At 38.8% G+C, this 16,053-nt stretch overlaps 1 protein-coding gene and 1 long non-coding RNA gene across 3 annotated transcripts in view; one reads left to right on the top strand and one right to left on the bottom strand.

Annotated features, from left to right (window-relative positions):
• Positions 1–5,758: 5,758 nt before the first annotated feature.
• Positions 5,759–6,711, top strand: LOC133568380 (uncharacterized). The gene is made up of 3 exons (XR_009809582.1): positions 5,759–5,911; positions 6,269–6,440; positions 6,528–6,711. It is a non-coding gene; the product is annotated as an uncharacterized LOC133568380 (long non-coding RNA).
• Positions 6,712–7,941: 1,230 nt separating this feature from the next.
• Positions 7,942–16,053, bottom strand: part of LOC133568376 (adenylate cyclase type 1-like) — a 160,603-nt gene continuing 152,491 nt past the window's right edge. For both annotated transcript variants that reach the window (XM_061920273.1, XM_061920274.1), the window contains exons 18-20: positions 14,374–14,488; positions 14,167–14,291; positions 7,942–9,093 (exon numbers count right to left, since the gene is read on the bottom strand). In XM_061920273.1, the coding sequence (XP_061776257.1) occupies positions 8,734–9,093; positions 14,167–14,291; positions 14,374–14,488 (600 nt within the window). In that variant the 3' untranslated portion in view covers positions 7,942–8,733. The remainder of the gene's footprint in view (positions 9,094–14,166; positions 14,292–14,373; positions 14,489–16,053) is intronic.

Here is a 16,053-nt window from a genome sequence, read left to right as displayed (position 1 = left end):
GTTAATTGTAAAGTATTTTTGATATTGTGTTTTTTTTTTTTCTCCATCCATTTTTGCACTGTGGTCTTGGCACAATAAATACCACCTGAGCAACTCAACCAGACTCGGCCTGATGTTGACAAGAGGCCTGTCACATACAAAAACAACAACAACAACAACAACAACCAAATCCACAGCATGACCTGCATATCAAAATGAACATATATTTACTGTAAAAAGGCAGGCTGCAAACACTGTAAGCTTATGACGAAAGGCAGAAACAGGACGTTTGCAGCTCGAGTGAAAACAAATGCAGATAATAATGTAATAAAAATACATCTATATGGTGTCGCTAGCAGGAATGTGTGCCCAACATTGCACCCGAGTTTCCATGGCTGGTCGGAAAACGTGTTGTAAAGTACATTTGCGTTGTGCAAAGAGTGTGTGTGCTTTAATACTGTCTTCCTGCTGTAATATTGTAAGCAGGTAGGTGTGTATTTTCACACACTACCTTATGACTGTTAAGTTTCTACAGCAGCAAAGACCCGGTTCAGCTATTTTGAATACATACACACCTTCCTGGGTGGGGGAAAACACACAGTGGAACCTCTACAGTCCAAAGCCTCCTGAAAGGGGAACTTTATCACAATTTTAGAAGGGTTAAAACCAATAAAAATCAGTTCCCAGTGGCTTATTTTATTTTTCGAAGTTTTTTTCAAAATTTTACCCATCATGGAATATCCCGAAAAAGGGCTTTAAAGTGCCTGATTTTCGCTATCTGTGAAGCCACCGTCCATTTTCCTGTGACGTCATCCAGTGATGCCAATACAAACAACATGGCGGATAGCACAGCAAGATATAGCAACATTAGCTCGGATTCAGACTCGGATTTCAGCGGCTTAAGCGATTCAACAGATTACGCATGTATTGAAACGGATGGTTGGAGTATGGAGGCAGATAGCGAAAACGAAATTGAAGAAGAAACTGAAGCTATTGAGCGAATAGCTATTGAAGCTTTTCGGCAATCGCCTTCTAACCAACGATTGAGTGTCGCAGGATATCCATACATCTCTGTGCCATGTCTGTCTTAGCATCGCCGGTAAAATGTGCAGACCAAACGAGGGAGTTTCGCATCTTTTGACACTGGAGCAACTTAAATCCGTCAATTGGTAAGTGTTTGTTTGGCATTAAATGTGGGTGGAGGGAAAGGCTGGATGCAAATATAGCTACAAATGTATATACAGTTAGCCTAAATAGCATGTTAGCATCGATTAGCATGCCGTGCTAATCGATGCACACTCCATGTAAGTCAACTTGAATCCGTCCCTGATCGTGTTGTTACACCCTCCGACAACACACCGACGAGGCATGATGTCTCCAAGGTACGAAAAACAGTCGAAAAAACAGAAAATAACATAGCTGATTTGACTTGGTGTTTGTACTGTGTTTGAGAAAATGGCGGATTGACTACCTATGTGACGTCACACGGTCCATGTGCGAATAATAGAAAGGCGTTTAATTTGCCAAAATTCACCCATTTGGAGTTTGGAAATCGGTTAAAAAAAGATATGGTCTTTTTTCTGCAACATCAAGGTATATATTGACGCTTACATAGGTCTGGTGATAATGTTCCCCTTTAAGCCATTCTTTCACTATGTCTTTTTTTCTGACTTTTAGTAGAGAAGAAGAAGAACCTGAAGTAAGCGAAGTCCCGTACAAGTGAGTAAGAATGCTGGCGTGTCCCAATACTTTATTTTACACTTGATAAAGAATCACCTTTCCAGTGGAAGTTCACTTATTTTATACTTGCAAGACAGTTAAAAATACAAAAATTGAATGAAACCTCAGATGACAGTCCAATTTTAGTTATTTTGTGCTTTTTCTCTGGATTTTTTCAAATATATTACTTTTTTTTACCTAAGCCACTTTCCCAAGTATGGAAGAATGTGACAGACTCACATTTGAAGCAGTGGAACCGCCGTGTGTCCCAATACTTTCATCCAGAAAGTCATTGGTTGACTTCTTTTTACACTTGTATCACAATTAGTAATGTTACAATAATTAACTGCGACAGGAATCAACCTTTGTGTTAAGACAGGGGTGTCAAACCCATTTTCATCGCAGTTATGGCTGCCCTCAGAGGGCCGCGGTTAACAATGTGTAATATATGAATATACCAGTATAAATATATATAATACACTAATAATATTTTTTTTTACGTAAGCTGCAACAAAAATATTTAAATTTTACTTTAAAAACTGGCAACTCAGTCACCAGAATTTTACAGTAAAAGCAGTGTTTTTACAACATATAAACAAATGGAATACATGGAGAAACAATACCACTGTTTTTAGCAGAAAAATTCAAGCAACAGAGCTCTCAGTTGTTGTTTTTTTACCGTAAAATCTTGTTGTTTAACTGTTTTTATGTATGTTTTTTAATGTTTACCTGTCTTACTGTATATGGAAAAAACCTTACAAAAGTGGATTTTAGGGTAAAAAACATTATGGCAGAATTTAACCGGAAAATCTATTTTCAATTTTACAGTCTACAATTTGATTGATAATTTGTTTTGAAATCATAAGTCAAGCAGATATTAGTATTTATCTTTATTTTAACAAAAAAATATTTTTGGAATACACGATATTTAGATTTTGATAATATTTAATTTTAAAAGATATGCAATGGCATGCAGTACATGAACTTTAATGTCAAAAGGGAAAGAACAAATTATTTGGTAAAAAAAAGATTAAGCATTGTATTAAAGCATATTATTTGATTGATTGATTGATTGATTTTCAGGCTTTCGCAAGCCACATAAAATAATGTGTCGGGCTAGATTTTCCCCTCGAGCCTAGAGTTTGACACCTGTGTGTTAAGAGTTCAGAACGAGAGTTTGACCCTTTTTTACATTTAGTTAACATGATTAATCTGTCCTCTAGGGAATTTGCCAAATTTACACTAATTCAAATTATGCGCAAGCCCGCAAATTTGTCCAATGCCTGCAACTTCACCGCAAATTCTGCCCAATCAGCGTCATTTTTGCCAGTCCAATTTGTCTCTGATTGCTGCTGAAACGCGCATGTCAACTGTCTAATCAGAACTTGCACACGTTGAACAACAACGTGGAACAATATATCAACTCTTTATTCCCTGTTCCTGTCTACAACACTAAGTCTTCTGGGTAATGGAGTATATAAATGTGTAGTTTACATATATTTATTAAACCTTTATTTATCCAGCTATACAAATGATTTACACATTTTTATTTAATGCTAACCTAGAAAAGAGACAGCGTTGAAATGTTAGAGACGTTGATGTGTGATGACAATTTCTTATCGTCTCTCCTTTTTACCAACAAAACATACTGCTGTAGATCGCTCTCAACAGTTCACAAATGCCAAGGTGTGGGGGGTAAATGAAGAAATAACAGGTAAAACATCAATAGAGTGCTGGTTTTAAGATTTTTGTGGAAATCTTGTCGAGGTTAAGGTTAGAAGGAACACCTAAAACATGAATAACACATTCATAAAATCACAACTTGATTCAATGTTATTAGAAAATATGGAAACTTTTACCGCAACATTATGAATCACAAAAAAGTCTTGAAATCCTTAAGGGACTGTTTGATATTGACAATGGCTAAGCTTATTTTTTACACTTGCAGAACATTTAAAGGGGAACTGTACTTTTTGGGGAATTTTTTTTTTTATCGTTCACAATCCGTATGAAAGACATAAATGGCGAATGGATTTTTTTTCCCCAATGCATTCTAAATATTAAACAAACATATATAAAAGTCAGCTTATAGCAGAGCCAATGGGAGCTCCATTATTTTTCCCGTAAAATCTGATAACTAACTATTCAAAAAACGACATAGTTTAGCTTATTATTTCTTCGGTCAGTGGTCAACATAATAAACAAACAGTTTTGCATCCCTGAATTCATAAAATGACAATTTTACAGACCGAAAGGGTTTAGGCTAAAGTTGAGCACGTATTTTGCCTAACCCTATTAACAATCTCAAATACAATTTGAATATTAACCAAATATTAGTTTTATTATAAGTGCTAACACAGACAAACTGTATATAGCGGCGCCTGTCCTTATGTTTTCATCATTGACTGATCAGCTGTTTTCTCTCTTCCTTGCTCCCTGTAAGTTTATTGTAGATCATAAATCATGCCTTTCACCTAGACAGAAGGGGGTTGGTGATATAATCTGACAAGTTGGGACACTTTGACCGCCATTTAGGTCCTGGAAATGGCGAGGACGACACAAAAAGCACTTGACCACCCCTTTGCCTCCATCCTGTTTCTTGGCGAGGATGGCGAGACATTCTTCACCTAAATGGGAGAACATGAACCTCCTAGCAGTCTGCATCCTAATGACAGCATACTTTGTACAGTAAGTGCTGTTTTATTATTTGTTTTTGGCTCTCATTAAGTCTGCAGGAAGTAATAATCAGTGAAAGAAAAAAAAAACGAGCAAACGTCATGATGCATTTTTTAAATCAATGCACCGCGTATGCTTAAAATTATCAACATATGTAAATATTAAATGTTATTATAAATGTGCTTGTTACCACCTGACATATACAGTATATTTACATCAGGTATAGCCAACCTTAATGGAGGTTTTTTGGATTCGTTTTTAGGAGCTCAATCGGCAGAATTTAACGGCTCCCCTATGCTCCATTGCAAGCTGACTTTTGATCCCATTTATTTAATAATTAGAATGCAAAAAAAAAAACCTTCATGTATTTCATATTGATTGTGAACGACAGGCAAAATTCCCCAAAAAGTAGAGTTCCCCTCAGGTGTCAAACTGGTTTTCATTGAGGGCCACGTTTCAATTTTGGCTGCCCTCAGATGGCCGCTTGTAACATTAATAAAAGAAACATACATGTATAAGGATTAGCCGCATGATATTGTCACATCATTATTTAAGCATTTGATTAGTAAAAGTATTTTACCTACACTGTGTTATGTGTTTCATGTTGCACGATTGCACTAAGAAAAATTCCTAGTCGGAGAACCCTTTCTCAAACAATGGCAATACAAATCTGTATTGTATTCTATTCTGATATTCTGTAAACAAAAAAAATCTGTGGATTTTCGGGTCAAAAAAATTTACCACAAAATTTACAGAAAAATGCTCACTCTATATTACTGTAAAATTCTGGTGATTGAGCTGCCAGTTTTTTTGAACCAAAAATAAGGTTGCTGTTTTCAGTCTATTACTGTAAATGTAAAAATGGTACCACCGTTTTTTTCTTACGGAAGTATTCTGAAGGCTGAGCTGTTATTAAAAAAATGTATTGTCATGTTTACAGTGTACAATTTGATGGATAACTTGCTTTTAAATCAAAAGGCTAAGTAAATGATTATTTATGTTTTTACCCCAACATTTTTTCGACTGTATGATGATTAGGGTTGGGTATCGAGTATCGATTGTAACCGGGACTAACTTTCCGATTCTCCTGGAATCGTTCAAAAGTTTAAATTGCGATTCCTGGTTTCGATACTCAGTCCGCCGACCGGAAAAAAAGAATAAATCAGTCGACCAGAAGAAGAAGCCGCTGAACACCAACGAAGAAGTGCCCACCGCCGGAAGTGTTAGCATAGGCGAGCCAATGTAGCCGAGCGAGTCAGTCAAGCATGGATAGCGGGCGTCGGCGGTCAAAAGCGTGGCTTTATTTTACTAAAAAAAAATGAAATATCGGCGAAATGTAACACGTGCCACAGGACTGTTTCGTGCTTAAGAGGATGCACGTCGAACATGAGGAAGCACCTCTGAGTTCATGGAGTACAAATAAATGCGTGTCCTGTCTTCGACGCGCTGCGCCGACCGTCCTCCTCTGCCTCTTCCTCTGGCTCCGGCTCCGACGCCCAGCCTGGCACCTCGGTGACTGCACTGCAGTCCGAATCCGGTAAGAAAAACAATATATAAATGATAAATGATAAATGGGTTGTACTTGTATAGCGCTTTTCTACCTTCAAGGTACTCAAAGCGCTTTGACACTACTTCCACATTTACCCATTCACACACTCATTCACACACTGATGGAGGGAGCTGCCATGCAAGGCGCCAACCAGCACCCATCAGAAGCAAGGGTGAAGTGTCTTGCTCAGGACACAACGGACGTGACGAGGTTGGTACTAGGTGGGATTTGAACCAGGGACCCTCGGGTTGCGCACGGCCACTCTCCCACTGCGCCACGCAATAAATAATGTGTTTTGCGCCAACGTTGAGACAGCTAACAAATTAGCCGCATATTTTTTCATAGACAATTTACAACCTGCTAGCCAGGCTCCGCGATGTGCTCAGCGTACTCCGTTCACCGTAGCGGCAATGGGGAAGATGTCGGTGCCACAGACGGAAGAGTGCCACAGAAAGGTCACTGCACACATAGTCAAAAGACTGCATCCCTTTTCAGAGGTGGAATCTCCAACATTTAGGTTAGTTAAGCAATAACGTTAGAGCTAAGCTAATTGATACTGGGCTAAACAGTAACATCAACATTCCATGTTTGTTTATGTTTGCAGGGATATGGTGAAAACTCTCAACCCAAAATACATACCACCTTCCAGGGACTACCTGGCAAACACATTGATCCTGGCATGGTACAAGAAGAATCGGAATCAAAACAAAGAATCGGAATCGTTCGAATTCAAACAATACCCAACCCTAAATATAATATATTGTCTGCTGCATTATTAGATAGATAAAGTTTAAAAGATATATAATTGCATGCCGTACATGTCTTATATTTCCCGGTCAAAATAAAAAAAGAAAGAAAGATACACTGCTTTATTGATACATATTATTTCCAAGCTTTCACAAGCCCCCGGGCCTTGAGTTTGGCACCCCTGCCCTATCGGAACATTTAAACCTTGAACGAGCGCCTGGATGCCGTGACATAGGTCATTTTGCCCATGTTGTGCTTTTTCTTTGGCTTTCAGTGGCTGTATTATCCACGGCAGCATCGACAAGGGACGGCGAGCGGTGAGACCCGAGCGTGTCCCAATACTTTTGTCTGGCGAGACGGTGTTTTTTGTACTTGCATATTATTCTTTGTAGTCAAAACACAGACTGTACAGTTACTGAAGGTTTTACAGTGGCAACAGTTTTACCCTGCAACTGATTATTCCCATTATTCCCTATGGCAGGGGTCGGCAACCCGCGGCTCCGGAGCCGCATACGGCTCTTTGGCAACTCTGATGCGGCTCAGCTGCACAATCGCCGACCCCCCAGATTGTTGCGGGGAGATTCCCGGAATTCAATGCCTCTCCCGGACACCACCCGGAGTCAACGTTCTCCAATTTTCACTCTGACTACAATATTAAGGGCGTGCAGTGATAGTATTACTCTTAACGTCCTCTTGAACAACGTCATCGCGCCCGCCATTCACGGAATGCTATTTGCGTCCCTTTGAACGTCATCACACCCGCCATTCACGGAATGCTATTTGCGTGCCGACTGGACACATGCATTCCGCTGCTTCTATCGGCATATGTAGGAGATTGCAAGGCATACTGGGTGACACAGAGTACACTGACTGTTGTGATATAAACAACTTTAACACTCCTACAAATATGCGCCACGTTGTGAACCCACACAAAAGAAGAATGACAAACACATTTTGGGAGAAACTCCTCACAGTAACACAACATAAACGCAACACAACAAATACCCAGTATCCTTTGTATCCAAGACAATTCTTGACTATGTTATACACCCCCCGAGCACCAACTCCCCCTCCCCTCCCTGCGTGGTTGAGGTGGGCGGGGTTTGGTGCTCGCGGGGTGTATAACAGTCAGGATGTGTCATGGATGCAAAGGATTCTGGGTATTTGTTGTGTTGCGTTTATGTTGTGTTACTGTGAGGATTTTCTCTCGAAATGTGTTTGTCATTCTTCTTTTGTGTGGGTTCACAATGTGGCGAATATTAGTAGGAGTGTTAAAGTTGTTTATATCACAAACGTCAGTGTACTCTGTGTAACCCAGTATGCCTTCCAGTCGTGTGCGTGCATCTGCGGAAGCCTCTCACAACATGTTGCTGGACTGGCAAGCAGATTATACATGTTGTAGAAGGTGTTTAAGGCAATGTCTTCATAGCATGCCCTTATTCTTGTCATCTGGTGACCACCAGCAGATATTGGCGAGAATAGTTGCGGCTCCCATTGTCTTCCTCATTTTGTGAAACGGGTCAAAATGGCTATTTGAGTGGTAAAGGTTGCCGACCCATGCCCAATGGCAAACGTTCGACTTTAGAAGTTCCACTGTATTTCACCTCAGAAGGTGGACGACGAGGCAAAAAGCCAACTGAGGATTCCTTGAAAAGCCCATCGCTTTGGTTTCTTTCAAGGGAAGAGTGTCTATTTACAATCAGATGCACAAACAATGTTGTGCTGCTGCGTGGTACAACGCCACCACACCTGCATCCACACTCACAAATACACGCATGCATGCTGAGGCGCACCATGAAAAGAAAGGGTAAATAACTCAATGCATCCTTGGCATCATTAGAAAGACAGTGCAAAAGCAATGACAAGATCATTCCCATTATCAATAAATAGATCAATAGACACGTCCTTTGCAGGGATGCACCTGGAGGTGAGAAGCGGCGAGCAGCTCATGACCTCCCCCTGCATGATTGTCCGGATCACACCGGCGTGTGATGAGCGTAGCTGCTGGCTGGAAAAAGCCTCCTCCTTTAAGGCTTTTCTTACCTTCGCTCACATGTTCGTGTCTACACCGCCATGTCCGCCTCAATCTCAATCACCTCCGTATCCTCTCCGTTCTCCCCCTGACCCAGCGCGGGCACACAGGAAGAGGGAAGGCATGTCGGCTGGATGTGGGCGGCGTTGGCCAGGGAGACGGCGGGGGAAACGCTACCCAGGTTAGCGGGCACGCTGGTCTTGCCGCACGAGTGGATGCGGCGCGCCAGGCTGGCCGAGCGCACCACAGAGGAGATGGTGGCCGTTCCCACGCCCTGCACCCGTCCTTCCAGGAAAAAAGTCAGCATCTCCCCTTTGCCCTTCACGCTGACTTTGCCACGGGACACAAGGTCGTAGTTGGAGTTGAGCAGGCGGTAGACGTCTTCTGTTACCTGCATTGTACGGACACCATTAATCAACCCACTGATGCGTGGAAAAGGCAGCAAAGTAATTGGAGAGATATTTTTGTTTTTATGTTGTTCTTTTTATTCATTACAATCATATATAGAATATGGGGTTATAGTGTACCGGTACTCATATACAAACCCCGTTTCCATATAAGTTGGGAAATTGTGTTAGGTGTAAATATAAACAGAATGCAATGATTTGCAAATAATTTTCAACCCATATTCAGTTGAATATGCTACAAAGACAAGATATTTAATGTTCAAACTGCCCGGGAGTTTTTTCTTGAAAACGTCGCGTAATGATGACGTGTACGCTTGACGTCACGGGCTGTTAGGAAATATGAACGCTGCGCACACACACACAGCTAAAAGTCGTCCGCTTTAACCACATAATTACACAGTATTTTGGAGATCTGTGTTGATGAATCTTTTGCAATTTGTTCAATTAATATTGGAGAAGTCAAAGTAGCGAGACAGAGTTGGGAAGCTTTAGCCTTTAGCCACACAAACACACGGGGATTCCTTGATTAAAATTCACGGAGGTGAAACTTTACTATGGATTAGAGCGGACATGGATCCCAACCGAATCTCAACGGTTTCGGTAAGAAAATTGTGGTTGAAAAGTCACTTCTTACCGGATATCAGCTGAGCTTGTGCCCCCCATACAGCTGCCGTCGACTTCCCTGAGACACTGCGCGTCAACACCCGGCCGTGGATGTACACTTCCGACTGTCAGGTACTGTTAAACTCACTAAAACAGTAGCAACACAATAGAAAGATAAGGGATTTCCCAGAATTATCCTAGTAAATGTCTATAAAAACTTATGAATCCGTCTCAATGCAATCGCGTTTTTTTTTAAGTTGTCTTTTTTTTGTTTTGTTTTTTTCTAGTCTGTCGCCATCAAGATCCTCAAACACGAAACTTTCATCCTCGCTCAAATTAATGGGGAAATTGTCGTGTTCTCGGTCCGAATAGCTGTTTTTGTTGGAGGCTCCCGTTAAAATCAATTTGAATATGTGAGGAGCCATCAACATGTGACGTCATCGTCTGCGACTTCCGGTAGAGGCAGGGCTTTTCTCCAATTGTGAACTTTATTGTGGATGTTCTCTACTAAATCCTTTCAGCAAAAATATGGCAATATCGCGAAATGATCAAGTATGACACATAGAATGGACCTGCTATCCCCGTTTAAATAAGAAAATCTCATTTCAGTAGGCCTTTAAATGTTCATTGCGCACTAATATTTCATTTATGCATTCAGGCCTGTCCGATTGTCTGTTGAACAAAAGATGCAGTGTAGTCTCCTTATGTTCTTTAGAACTATCATTTTAGATCAATCACCAGATTACTTTTATAAACAGTTTTTAAAATCAACTAACACACATACGCATGACACTAGGAATGCCAGCAATGGCTATTTGGCACTTCCTGCTCCCAGGACCAACCTCCATAAACATACAGTCTGTATAGATGTATATCATTCTGGAACAAATGGCCATCACACATTAATGTCTCACAAAGTAAATTGTCATTCAATACAGCTTTGAAGATACACCTATTGCAGCTGCCCACATGACGTGAATTTTTAATACTGGTTTTAACTAGCTTTTTAATCTTATGTTGTATTTTTCCATTGTATAATGTTTGGTAATGCATGTATTCTTTGTATTTTAATTTTGTATGGTCCTATAGGGACCCCAGGAAGACTAGCAGTCGCCTTGGCGTCAGCTAATGGGGATCCATTCAATAAACAATAAACAATGTAAACAAACGACATGGGTAGATCTACACCTAACATCCACTGTAATGATACCAAGTACAATCGCGCATCTAGTAGATACTACTATGAGTACATCAATATATTTTTTGTCACACATTTTGTTTTCTTTTAAAAAGAAAAAAATTCATATTATATTCATAAACTCAGGAAATACATGCCAGGACACATGAGAAATTAAATTATGACCAATGTATGACCATTATGACCAATGTATGACCCTGTAACTACTTGGTATCAAATCGATACCTAAATTTGTGGTATCATCCAAAACTAATGTAAAGTATCCAAACAACAGAAGAATAAGAGATTATTACATTTCAACAGAAGTGTAGATTGAACATGTTTAAATAAGCAGATATTAACAGTAAATGAACAAGTACATTAATAATACATTTTTATTACAGCTTTTCCCTAATAATGGAAACAAAAGAATAGAATGATAAATGACACAATATGTTACTGCATACAACAGCAGACAAATCAGGAACCTTTGTTTGGTTACTTACTAATAAAATATAAGTTGTTTAGTATGTTCACTATTTTATTTAAGGACAAAATTGTTCTAAGATTGCAATAAGAAACATATGCTTATCGTACCCTAAGATTTTTTGTTAAAATAAAGCCAATAATGCCATTTTTTTGTGGTCTCCTATATATAAAAAAGTATCAAAAAGGATTGAAATACATTTTGGTACCGGAACCAAAATATTGGTATCGAGACGACCCTAATAGAATACAGCATTGTCAGGACCCTCATTATTTAAGAATAATGTTATTTCCATATAGTACAAACGTAAATTAATAGAAAGAAAAGACAGGAAAGTAAACTTTACAAGGTGACTATTTTTGTTTTTCTATTTTATCCTTTTTAAAATAATTGTCTTTAATAATCGGAGATAAAAATCATAGCATTATATAAAAATTAATGTAAAAGGCAGAATGGAACATAAATTGTGTGTATATAGGGTGTTTATATAGGTATGTTTTTATGTTGCACTTTGCATTTTAAAAAAAATATATATATAACAACATTGGGAAAAAAATTATTTTATAATAATAAATGAATAAATAGTAAAAAGGGATGTTAGTCGTCCAATGTAGACACGATTTTTAATTATAAAAATATAATAAATGTTTTGAAGTTATTGGTATATTTTGCAAATCATTTATAACTTAGATTATTGTACAATGATTGTATTTTTTTATTATGACAAATAATATACATTACAGGCCAAAAGTTTGGACACAACTTCTCATTCAATGTGTGTTCTGCATTTTACTACTATATACTTATAGTATACAGTAGTAATATACTATATATATATATATACATATATATATACACATATATATATATATATATATGTATATATATATATATATATACATATATATATATATATATATATATATATATATATATATATATATATATATATATGAATGTTGTCTGTCTGTGTTGGCCCTGTGATGAGGTGGCGACTTGTCCAGGGTGTATCCCGCCTTCCGCCCGATTGTAGCTGAGATAGGCGCCAGCGCCCCCCGCGACCCCGAAAGGGAATAAGCGGTAGAAAATGGATGGATGGATGGAATATATATATATATATATATATATATACTTAGGGCTGGGCGATAAGGCCTTTTATTAACATCTCGATATTTTTGGGCCATGTCACGATATATGATATATATCGCGATATTTTGCCTTTGCCTTGAATGCACACTTGATGCATATAATCACAGCAGTATGATGATTCTATGTGTCTACATTAAAACATTCTTGTTCATACTGCATTAATATATTTTCGTTTTAAACTTTCATGCAGAGAGGGAAATCCCAACTACCGGTAAGTCAATTTAGCAAAAGTGTATTTATTAAACAGTTATTAAGCAGTGGCACAAACATTCATGTCATTTCCAAAACAGAAAGTGCAACATTGTCAGAGACATTTTAAAACAAGCTATTAGTGCACTTTTGTGCATGATGTCACTAAGATGACATATCAGAACAACACTAAATTAAAGTGCACTTTTTGTACAGAACGCCACTACAATAGTAGTGATGAATAGTAATAAATAAAGTTCACTTTTGTGCATGATGTCACACAAGATATTTCAAAAACGGTCAAATAAAAATGAGCTGCATAATAGGAAATCAAACTGTATATATGTCCTTCGTTCTGTGGTAGGTTCCTGCAGACGTTATCGCCTTCTGTTAATTTTTTTTTCATACGGCGTTGATCTGGAAACTGTTGCTTCGGCATTTTGTGGGTATGGCACCGAACGGAGATGTTGACATGAAGTTTCAAGCACTCTTCATTCTCTAGCGGGTGACTTTTCAAATGATGCTAAAAATTAGCAGTGCTGCTACTTTTTGTAGCAACGCTTTTGCTGCATAATTGTTCAACATATTCCTGCTTGAAGCCAAACCACTGCTAGACGATGGACCCCGTGCTGTTTTTCCTGGGAATTAATTATTCTTCCATTTGTTACTTTCTCTCTCTCGTATTACCACTCGCAATGCACCGTCAGGATTACAGCTAATGCTACCCATGTAGCTACCTCTCTGCTTGGAGAGGGCGTGTGACGTTGCACTCATGACGTATGTAAGAAGGTGCGCTTGTTTATGTCTCTCTGAGAAGAAGGGAGAAGAAAGAGTGGGAAACGCATGTAGTGTAATGCCTGCAGCTAAAAGCAACTGTGTGAGAACATAAACTGGAATATCACGATATAGTCATTTTCTATATCGCACAGAGACAAACCCGCGATATATCGAGTATATCGGTATATCTCCCAGCCCTACTACTACTATTACTATTTACATTGTAGATTGTCACTGAAGGCATCAAAACCATGAATTAACCCATTTAGAGTTATGTACATAACAAAAAAAGGTGAAATAACTGAAAAAAATTTTTTTATATTCTAGTTTCTTCAAAATAGCCACCCCATTGTTCTGATCACTGCTTTGCACATTCTTGGCATTCTCTCGATGAGCTTCAAGCACACCTGTGAAGTGAAAACCATTTCAGGCGACTACCTCTTGAGCTCAGTGAGAACACGTGTAAATAGCACTACGTTATTCTAGTCAAAAATCCAATTACCTGTACTTTGAAGACATTTTGACATCAAGTAAAAGTACATTTTTAAAATCACACTTTAATGTCGGACAGTAGAGTACACAAAATGTTGTAGTCATTTAAAATATCTTGATTAAACTGCAACAATAGTTTTAAGATGTGGTCTAAAAACAGAGTTGTATTTATATTTTGGGTACCTGAATCTTCCCTGGTGCGCCAGTGCTGTCCATGCGACTGGCAACATTGACCGTGTTCCCCCAGATGTCGTACTGGGGACGCCGCGCCCCGATGACGCCTGCCACGACAGGACCCACATTGATGCCTACACACAACATGATGACACTTTGTCAGAATACAGTATACATACAGAATATTTTCAACTACGGCTTAGTGAACAGACGTACCCACTCTCAGCACAAACTCATTATAAGACTGATAGTTGATTTCATCCAGAACGTCAAACATCTCGATGGCATAGTCCGCTATGGTGCTCAAGTGGTCGGAAACTGATTTTTTAGCCTACGGAAGCACATTATAATGTCAGTACACCAACTTAAAGTTATCAACATTAAGGCCAACATGTGTGAATGTGAGTGTGAATGTTGTCTGTCTATCTGTGTTGGCCCTGCGATGAGCTGGCGACTTGTCCAGGGTGTACACTAACTTCCGCCCGATTGTAGCTGAGATGGGCGCCAGCGCCCCCCGCGACTCCAAAAAAGAGAATAAGTGGTAGAAAATGGATGGATGGATGTTTTCTTGTTGTTAGTGGAGCGGAACCAAGGGGGAAGGTCTTCTATTCCGCCCATAAAATCAAATAAATAACCATCCAAAAAGCGCCAACAATACTCCATTTACATTTCGTGACTTGGATATTAACCAAGTATTAGTGATATTGTTATTATTAGCACTAACGCAGACAAACTATTTGTAGCGATGCCTGATTACATGCTTGTGTTCCTATTTCAACATTATCGACTGGTGAGCTGTTTCCTCGCTTCCTTGCTCCCCGTAAGTTAAATCTCTTCAAAAATCATGCCTGTCACCTGGATAGTAGAGGGACGAAGACGTATTCCGACAAGTTAGTACACTTTGACAGCCAATTTAGACACAAAAAAACGCTTGATGCCACCCCCCTTTTTTCTTCACGAGGATTATGAGTCATTCTTCATTTAAACGGGAATATATGAACATCCTAGCAGTCGGCATTCTAATGACAGCAGACCGTGTACAGTAGGTGTTGTTTCATCATGTTTGTTGTCTTTCATGAAGTCTGCAGTGAGTAATAATCAGTGATGTTTTTGGAAAAAAAGTGAAAGTCGTGATGTGTTTTGAAAACTAATGCCCCGTGTATGCTTAAAATGATCAAAATATGTAAATATTCAATGTTATTGCAAATGTGCTCATTACTTGATGACATATATACTTATACCTAGTCTAATGCACACGAGGGCACGAAAAGAGGAGACACCTGAAATGAGAACAAGGGTATTGGGGTGTTTGTTCTGTTGCCTAGCAACAGCAGTATGATCAAAGCCAAAGATAAAACGGCCAAAAAGAAAAAGAAAAGTAACGAAAACACAAAAGTGCCCAAGAACCATAGTTAGTGGTACAGCGTGCATATAAACCCCTAATGGAGGTGTTTGGATGTTTTTTTAAGGGCTCTATGGGCAGAATAGAGCGACTTCTATTGTTAATTGACTTTTGATCGCATTTATTAAATATGTAGAATACATTAAACAAAGACAAATATATGTGTTCTGGTCTTACATAAGGATTGTGACAGGCACAATTCAAACAAAAAGTGCAGTTGCCCTTTAAACTTTAAATGTTCTTGTTTTACTTTTTAATATTAACATTGGTTAACTTATTTTTCACTTATGTGACAGTTGATAATGTTAAAGTGTTTGGTTTTTCAAAACTTTATTTTCTGTGGGAAATCCAATCCGAGGTTGGCTTTAAGGGCTATTCTGTACAGAAAGATCACATGGAAGTTTAAAAAGAAAAGACACTAAGAAAAATCCGGACTAGGAGTGCAACTCTGTTCCTTGTTTTGTTCAAATACTGCAAACATAGACACACAATGG

Source organism: Nerophis ophidion, linkage group LG14, assembly GCF_033978795.1.
Source record: "Nerophis ophidion isolate RoL-2023_Sa linkage group LG14, RoL_Noph_v1.0, whole genome shotgun sequence".
Lineage (NCBI taxonomy): Eukaryota > Metazoa > Chordata > Actinopteri > Syngnathiformes > Syngnathidae > Nerophis > Nerophis ophidion.
The sequence above is the reverse complement of the archived record's forward strand: the minus strand, read 5'-3'. Positions and strand labels throughout refer to the sequence as shown.